This window comes from Strix aluco, chromosome 17 (genome assembly GCF_031877795.1).
Source record: "Strix aluco isolate bStrAlu1 chromosome 17, bStrAlu1.hap1, whole genome shotgun sequence".
NCBI lineage: Eukaryota > Metazoa > Chordata > Aves > Strigiformes > Strigidae > Strix > Strix aluco.
Window position 1 is genome coordinate 16,174,054 of NC_133947.1, and position 8,979 is coordinate 16,183,032.

The 8,979-nt window shown below is 47.7% G+C and overlaps 1 protein-coding gene across 10 annotated transcripts in view; it reads left to right on the top strand.

The window, feature by feature from the left end:
- Positions 1-7,255, top strand: part of CEP250 (centrosomal protein 250) — a 41,937-nt gene extending 34,682 nt beyond the window's left edge. For 6 of the 10 annotated variants that reach the window (XM_074842730.1, XM_074842724.1, XM_074842726.1 and 3 more), the window contains 4 exons: positions 485-640; positions 1,054-1,161; positions 1,329-1,379; positions 3,623-7,255. In XM_074842730.1, the coding sequence (XP_074698831.1) occupies positions 485-640; positions 1,054-1,161; positions 1,329-1,379; positions 3,623-3,910 (603 nt within the window). In that variant the 3' untranslated portion in view covers positions 3,911-7,255. The remainder of the gene's footprint in view (positions 1-484; positions 641-1,053; positions 1,162-1,328; positions 1,380-3,622) is intronic. The other 4 variants (XR_012625488.1, XR_012625489.1, XR_012625490.1 and 1 more) reach the window with 4 other exon arrangements.
- Positions 7,256-8,979: the final 1,724 nt, after the last annotated feature.

Genomic DNA, 8,979 nt, shown 5'->3' on the forward strand with positions numbered 1-8,979 from the left:
CTGTCTGGGCGAGCCTGGCCAACATGTTGTGGTTAGGATTTGGCATGGAAAGGAAGGGGCACCAGTGACCAGAGTAACGTACTAAACTCAGTAGAATTGTATCACGATGGCTGAACAGCAGCAACACTGATGGTGCTTAGAGGCTGCTTTCAGAGATGTAGATTTCTGAGGTCCAGCTTTTCCAGTGTATTGAAAAGAATGGAATTTGTCCCATTGCCTGATCTGGTTAAAGGCTTCATTTCGCATTCAGGATGTACCTGTGCCACTTTCCAAAAAGCACGAAGGCGAATTTGCGTGGATTTCTCCAAGGTGATCTAGAGGAGGGCCCCTAGGAAGAGAGAGTGTTGTCTTGGCCTGTGGACCGGGAGGAGAAGGGACTTAGCACTGTCCATGCCTTGGGCCGGTCACTCTCCCCAACTTGTTGATTCTGGCCCTTCCAACCCTGATGTGGCACCAGCTCACGTAATCCCCTCTCTGTACCCAGCAGGCTGCTGCAGAAGGGGAGCAGCTCTCATGGCTCTCGGAGAAGAGACTCCTGTCGCAGCGGCTGGAACATCTGCAGCAAGCGGTTGCAAGGCTGGAACTTGAGAAGACGGAGCTGAAGCAACTCAATGCTGAGCTCAGGAGGACTCTTGAGCAGGTAAAACCGGCTTTCACTGCCTCTGCAAAGCCTCACGGTCCTCTGGAACACAGCACATTTCCACAGACAGCACTTTGGAGTCCTCTGCTTGTTTCCTTCCCTCTCCCACTTTCCCCTGTGGACACACACTTTGGTATTTTCTCTCTCTTCTCCCACCCCATTGCCTTCACAAATGCACATTCACTCCGGTACCACCCTTCTTGCCCCAGTGTCCCCATACGCACACATGTGTCACTCTCGTGTCAGGAACTGTTTCCTCTTCCGTAGTCTGCTTCGAGTGCTTTTTGCCCTCGCTGTTCTCTGGTGCAGTTACAGTCTCTGAGCAGAAATCTCCTTGCCATGATGTCCAGAGGTCCCTTCGCTCCTTGTTTGGTGGCAGCTTTCTGTGACCCTTTCTCCTGTCCGACGTGCAGGTGGAGCGTGAACGGAGGAGACTGAAGAGATGTTACAGCGGTCGGTCGCTGCCAGATGCACGAAGATTTTCCGTCTCTGACCAGCACAAGATCCCTGCTTCTAGAGAGGTGAGAACAGAGTCTTACTTGGTGGGAGGAGGGTCTGGCCATACAGAGCAATGATGGCAAATCCCAGTGGCAGCAGCCCCCCAGTATAGACCCAATACAAGTTGAGTACAGACCATGGCCCTGACCAAACTGGAGACTAAAAAGAAATCCTTGTGTTTTCTTCCCAGGAGGAGTCTCAGGCTCGCTGCAGTCATCGATTAGCTGAGTTGCAGAACCAGGTGAGTAGGAAAGCTCTCATCAACAGCTGCTGTGCCCATGCTGGTGGGCACAACTTTGCACGGTGCTACAGCCCCAGTTCTGTCTGGCTGTCAGGAGGTGAGTGCAGCAGGTGCTGGGAGGGCCCCGTCAGACACATCTGTTGGCCACGGCCAAATGACATCAGTCACCTGGGTCTAGTCTCTGACTTGCCTAAAGGTCAGGCATGGTGGGAAAGGGGTTGGAGGAAATTCAGAAAACTGGAACTCGACAGAAAATAAAGAATATTCTAAGGATGTTCCCCTTGAGTTTTACTCATCTTGTTGACTGTTTCCCTTTTCCCTTGACTCTGTTAACAGTGGTCTTTGCATCATATCAGAGCTCCAGGGATCTGAGGCAGTGCCAGAGCTTAGAGCCTTGAGGCAATCATTAGTCTTGTAGTGCTGTGCTGTGCTAATCATGATCCCAATAGCGGACTGAGTCAGAGTCCTAAGCACTGTATGGACATTCGTTTTATCAGTGTAAGAATGTACATTCCAGCTACTGAACCCTTTTGCATCCTTTGACAGTGGTGTTGGCAGTAGCAGCAGTCACCAGACTTCTCTTCCATGTACTTTTATGGGTCTGGTACACCCTGGTCTCCCTGAGGACGTGAATCTTCACAGGTATTCAGGACAAAACGTTTGTAAGATTTATGGGAGTAAAGTGTGTCATGCTTGGCTCTGGCAGATGAGCCGAGGATACTGCTGGAGCCATCAAGTTATCTCTGAGGGCTGTTTTCACCAGGAAGCCTCAGTGTCTGAAGTTCTGTTGCTGCAGCTAACTAACTGAACCCCATTCCCTTGTGTCTGCTGGCACTGTGGACCTGCTCGAGCAGTTCAGCAGGGAAATGGAGGTGCTCTGCTCAAAGCATCGTCCTCAGCTGGCTGGCTGGGGCACACCTCTGGGTCTGGGAAACAGCGCAACTGGAACTTGATCTCCTGCTTCCTGGGAGATGCTCTTAGCAGCAGACAGCCACTTCTCCCACTCATACCTCTGGGCTACCTACCAAAGCGTGGGAGGGTTTTTCAGGCTTCTAAGCCCAGTTTCACAGAGGTGCCCTTATTATTTCAGAGAGAAGGTCAGATCTGTCCCTTTCTTCAGTGGTGGTATTCCCTAGCCTATGCATATTGTTTGCTGTGAAGTCCCTTTGACATCTTACTTCCCGTGTGCACTGCTGGCTTCGCATTCAGCGCTGCCTGAGTTTCACATCTAGTCTGCTCTCGATGCTTAGCAGATTAGGGTCCCCCTCTTCATCTGGTTTGGCTTTATGTTGACAGACCTTGGTATTGTAATTCAAATGCAGCAGGTTCCATAAGCCACAGAACTCCTTTAGGAATTGCTTCTGTTGTTTGAGTTCACTTGCCAAGAGAATATTTTCATATTCCCAGCCTGAGGTTGGGGGTGGCATTCCCATGGGGAACACGGCCCTTGGCAAAGCACATGTCACTTTGTAAACAGAGAAGCCTCTGACCTGAGCTGTTTCCCCCAAAACAGCAAAGCCCCGAGCGCTGCCCCCGGTGCTGGCATCTCCCGCTCTCCAGAGCAGGCAGAGGGCAACATGCCAGAGCTGCTGTGGCTGCACAGCACTGCAAACCTACCGGGGGGTGGGAGCAGCGGGGTCTGTCCCACCAAAAAGCCCAGCAGGCACCACCCTGTGTTGCCAGGAAATGGTAGAGTTTGAGGATTGTCAAGGCCTCAGCAGCCCTTTAAGGCTCATTATCCTCTGGGCTTTGTTCATCAAATTATTCTCTGCTCATTTGTGAAATGCTCTAAGGTTAGGAAGAATGAGAGGCTGCTCCCTTTTCATGTACTAGCTGCCAGGTTTTTAAACTAGACCATAACAGAGCAGTTCTTCACTACCGTGTGTAACCAGTAGCCCTCCTGCTGAGGAAAAAACAAGTGGAACTAAGGTGTCAGTAGCCCAGATCTCTCTTTTGAAAAATAATTGGGTTACTTAATCCTGTAGGAACTTCTGCCTTTAATATGCATGTAATGTCTCAGCGTTGTACATGGGAACGGTACGCCAGAAAGAAGCTTGGATTGTTGATAATCTGAGCTCAGTTCAGGGTGACTCTGGGAACCTGTTACTCTCCATTCCACAAGGACAAAGTGTTTGTCAGGGCTGGAGTCAGAAGGTGTGTCTTCCCTGGCAGCTGGTACTGCTGTGCTACGGATGGTCCTGGCGGTGTGGGCTTGTCTGAGCTCGGCCTTTTTCCTCTTTCAGGTGTCCCTTCTGCAGACGCAGCTGGCACAAGAACGAAAATACAAGCAGGACTATATTGAGTGCTGTGCAAAGACCAGCCAGGAGCTGTCAGACCTTCACCAAGAGTTGTCTTGCTCCTTAGCAGCTGTGGTCAGGGAGCCCGAAGCTGCTGTGCTGGAGGCAGAGACCCGGAAGCTCGATCAGTCTCTGAACCTTAACTTGGCACTAATATCTCTAGACCATCAATTTCCTGAGAGACAGCCGCTGCATTCAACAGCCAGATCCACCAGAAGCGATGACCTGAGGTGACAGCACCAGTGAACAGCAAAAGGCCTCAGCAGGAGCCAAGTCAGGACCTGCTGTAGCCTGTAGAAACAGCTGATCATCTATTTCTCTTCTTCTTCCTCAAAGCGTAAAGAGGCTCTAGCAATTCAAAGATGCACATATGCCTTAAAATACAATTTCAACAATTTCAAGGTCTCATTCCCGTTCTTAGCAGTACAAGACAGCAGACATTGACTTGCAGCTTTGTCCCACTCTCCAGGCTCGAACAAATGGAGTTTTGAAAGGTGCAGATTCACAACAAAAAGCATGAATAGAAACATGCAGCCCCGGGTTTTTTTGACTCAGAAAAAGGGTGAGGAGCTACGCTGTTTGCTTCTTTTGCCACATTGGGAGAGTAGCAGCCTCACTCAGATTCATGGGCAAGACAAATCATCTCTCTGCAGCTTATCAAAAGCCAAAAGAGAGGCCACCACAGGCAGGTGGATTGAAGTCATCTGTAGCAGCAGAGGACAACCGAGAGAACTGCAGAACAGCTCTGCCAGCCATCAACACATTTCCAAAAGGCAGTAAACAAAGCTTCTGACCTCCAGCACTACCAAGTGTCTCCTTGACAAAACCACCGCAGGATCCAACAGACTGAGCTTCACTGAGCCGAGCAGCCAAAAGCCCACCCCGAAAGCACCAGGTGTTTGGTCTCACCTGACTGAGCTGCTCTTGGGGTTTCTGCCTTCTCCTCTGCCAGTATCCTCAGCTCCACCTGCAGCCCCTCCTGTTGCTCCTCCACTTTCTTCAGCAGCTGCTCCAGGTGGGCTTTCTCTGCACTGAGCTCTTCATTTGTTCTTTCACACAAGCTCAGCTTCTCCTGGTCAGAGATCTTTGCTCAGCTACTTCAGCACTCAGCTTATTCTGAGCCCCTCTCAACTCTTGCTACTGACTGCTCTGCCTGAAGAGACAAAAGAGAACAATTTCTGTGACCCGACATGAGGAATGAATAGCAACACATGCTAAAACATCTAATAATGGTGAAAACCAAGATAAAATTTGAACAAAGCCTATGCTGCAGAAATACCTTTAGTTATAAAGTGCTCAGCCTCCAGTGGTGCACTGAGAAGAACATAACATCTCCTTACTCATGAACCAGCCAAGAGGGAAAGCACAGTAGAAGTTGTATCTCTTCTAGATACAATAGGGGTTAAACTTTATCAGTTCTCAAGTCTTCCAGTTCAGTATACTAGAAATGTGACGATGGATGGATGGATAAGAATTGAATTAACCCAACAGAGCCTGACTTTTCAGTAAAGACAGAAAAACACCCTCCCTCAGTTTCCAAATTAACGTTTCTTTGAAAAACCAAAAGGAATTCAGAGTTGTGCTTAATGACTGGGCAGAACAACTTTCATCTAGGTGGGGTACGTACGTATAAATACAGAAGCAATATCAAAAGAACATGAGACTGAAGGTTACATACAAGCATAGAAAAACATTCATGCAAACAGCAATAAGTGAAGCGAAATAGTCTCACTGGGATTTAACATTCATGCAGGCAGAAATGGAACGAAATAAAAAGGACAAAATAACTTTTTTCTTACAAGTGGACAAACTTTTTTTTTTAACAGTTTTAGTTTTTCACCATTTCCACTGTTTCTTGTTCCTTCAGACACATGAATATTGCATAAAGACAGGGAGGAGAACTTGTGTTAAAACAAGTTATGTCCAAGATTGACTTTGCAAAAAAAAGATTCTCAGGAGACCATAGGTGTCCTTTGGGCATAAAGGTTACCATGGTATAAGGATATTTACGAAATAATTCTGGGATCACCTAAGATTTGGGTAACACATTTTTTTCTGAAAAAGTCTGTGATCCAGGGGCTTGATTTTTTTATGAAAAACCCTCAGGACATTTAGAATGCCAAACACAAGTGAAATGTGGTTTGAATCTATTCCAGCAGATGCTACCCTGGGATGGGGTAACGGACTTGCATCTCTTAAGAGCATGAGATTCATAGGCTACCTACTTCAAAACTGTGATTCCCAGTGGTCAATATACACATACACATACCATATTGTCAATAAATAACTCAGAATATTGAAATGTGGTTGTAACTAATAAAACCTGATATTCAGTAACTCTTAAGAAGGGCCTGCATGAGGTGTACGCACTCACACAGTATTTAAAAATGAAAAAAAAAATGGAGAGCAATTACTGATAAGCTGATTTTGGTGGCTACTCATTAACGTTCTCCTGATTAGGAAGGTAACTGAGTTTAGCTAATGTTAACAAACTTGTATGTAATTTGTATCTACAGGACCTCTGAACTCTGTCTTAATGGAAGGATTTCTGCCAAGCCAAAGACAAAGAATCAAGGCTTTTGGATGTGAGAAGTGGGATGAGCTCCTCTGGGCAAGGCCACTCCCTGCCTTTTCCCTGTATTCCTCTCGCATTCAGCAGGTGCTGTCAAACCTCCCCTTATGATGAATAGTAGAATCTACAAAGTATTATTTCAGGCAGATGATTTCTGGGGACAAAATATGAGTATGTGAGAACAAAAACATAGGTAAGGAGAGAGAACTATGTATGGAAAAGGAAATCCAAACAAGTAATGAATAATCCCTGAAAGAGAAGACTTTTTCTGGGACACATCTATCCTAGGACAGCTACTCAACCAAAGTAAAAGGACATAAAGATTGAGCTACACAGAATTAAAGCTAACATAACTAAACAAATGAAATTGCACCTTATGCAGTGCTGGTTCTGTTTTGCATATGTGTTAGTCCTGTGTCTCCTTCGTATTCTACTTTCTGAAAACAACAGTTTCAACTTGCTTCTACCCAGGAGAGAAGTTAAGAGTTTTGAAGATGTTAACACCAAGCACACGACAAAAAGTTCACAAGCTCAGATCGGGATTACATTGACAGTCAGATTTACAAAGTGCTTCTGAATGGGACCCTTCTCAAAGATGCCTGTGCAGATTCCCTGGCTGGAGATCGATTAAACAACAGTGACCCTCAGGAGCAGGAGAGAGAAACTGAAAAGCTGGTGTGCTAGCTTCAGTATTTGACTAGCACCAAAAAATAATAGTATGGACTCATGTCTTACCATCAGTTGTACAAATGTCATATAGCTACCCTGACATGAGGCAAGGAGAGCGGTGCAATGGAACAAACATAGTACTGACATTCTTGTTCACCCCCTCATCCTCTGCTGAGTCAAATCGGTACGGAATAGAAGTCACAAAAATACTGTCAGTCATCACAGTTTTGTGCCAAATAGGTCTACTAAAATTACTATTTTTATTGGATTGTTAACGTGGTTTATGATTATAACAGTTTGGAATATTCAGGCTTAGACATTCAACTTCATCCTGTGTGACATTGTTAAGTGTATCAATAGGACTGAGCATTAATGCAGACCTTGAGGGTGCGCTGGGTTTGTGTGTGTGGTGGGGTTTTTGGTAGCAGGGGAGGGGGCTACAGCAGTGGCCCCTGTGAGAAGCTTCTCGAAAGCTCCCCTGGCTCCAAGGCAGATCTGCCTCTGGCCAAGGCTGAGCCAGTTAGCGAAGGTGGTTGCAACTCTGATAACGTGTTTGAAAAGGGGAACCTGGAAGGGGGTTGGAACTTGTGAGGAGGGGTTAGGAGAAGGACACCTCTGCGAACACCGAGGTCTGGAAGGAAGGAGGAGCAGGGGAGGTGTGCCTGAGCAGAAAGCCCTCCTGTACCCTGTGGGGAGAGGGCAGGGCTGCCCCTCCCCCCCCCCAGGGGGGTCACCAGTGAGCAGATCCTGACCTGCAGCTGTGGAGGACCCCACACCAGAGCAGGGGGCTGCGCCTGGAGAAGACCAGGACTCGAGGGGAGGAGAAGCCCCCGCTGTTGTAGTTGGGCGCTGGCAGGGCTGCAACATGCGGGGGTGACCCACGCTGGAGCAGCATGGGAACGGCTGCAGCCCGTGGGAAGGACTCGTGGAGAAAATCCGTGGAGGATTGTCTCCCATGAGAGGGGAACCACCCTGGCGCAGGGGAGAATGTGAGGAGTGTGTGTGCCCTTCCCCCTCCCTTGGAGTAAGGAGCGGAGAACTGACTGCACCCCCCATCCCTGCCCCTGCGCAGCTGGAGGGCAGGAGGTAGAGTTACCAGGAGCAAAGCTGAGCCTGGGAAGAAGGGAGGGGTGTGGGAAGGTGTTTTGAAGATGTGGTAATGCTTCTCACTGTCCCACTCTGTTAAGTGTTGGTTTTGTTAGTGTTTGAATTAAAGGGATGTTCTTCTTTTTTTCTTCCCCTATTTGCCCATGTCCATAATGGGTCAGCATCCCTCTCTGTCCTTATCTCCAGTCCTGAGCCTTTTGCTTTATTTTCTCCTTCCCAGCACTGGGGGGGAAGGGGTGAGTGAGTGGCTGCATGGTGCGCAGTTGCCCTCTGGGCTCAAACCACAACAAAGGGATCAAAAATGACACGCACACAACTTCTTATGTGAATCATGATCCAAACAAGATATTTCCAGGGGAGCTCACAGAGCTTTGACCGATACTGGTCAAGATCTTTACTTGTAATTAAAGGTGAAAAAAACCTTCTCCCTTCTGTAAACTGAAAAACACTCGACCAAACCAAAACAAAGAATTATGAAGAAAGGTTATACTGAGGCACAAAAGAGTCTCCCCTTCATGTACAAAAAGACCAGGCTCTGAGCTGTCCATTTCCCTTGGGGGTCAGGGAAAACTCCTTGATTGTTGGTTGCTGCCATGAAAACATCGCCCAAGAAAAGAGTGGGGGGAAAAAGGGGGGGGGGAAATGAAATGTTAGAAATAGCTAGGAAAGCAATTGAGAACAAAAAGAAGAAAAACATTATGCCACTGCCTATGTCATGCCTAGCCCGGATCTCAACCCTGGGTGCAGAATTGACCTCCAGACAGAACTAGGGAGAAACCCAGCAGTGAAGCTCAGAGGTCAAATGGCTTCCACAAAGGACCATCTGAGTAAGCTGGGACTCTTCAGCAGGGGAAAGACAGTGGGTTGGCACAGGAAAGGTCTGTGACATCCTGAGAGGCAGGGAGAGAGCAGGCAGCAGCTGTTCACTCCTTTCCAGCAGAGGAACAAGGGCCTT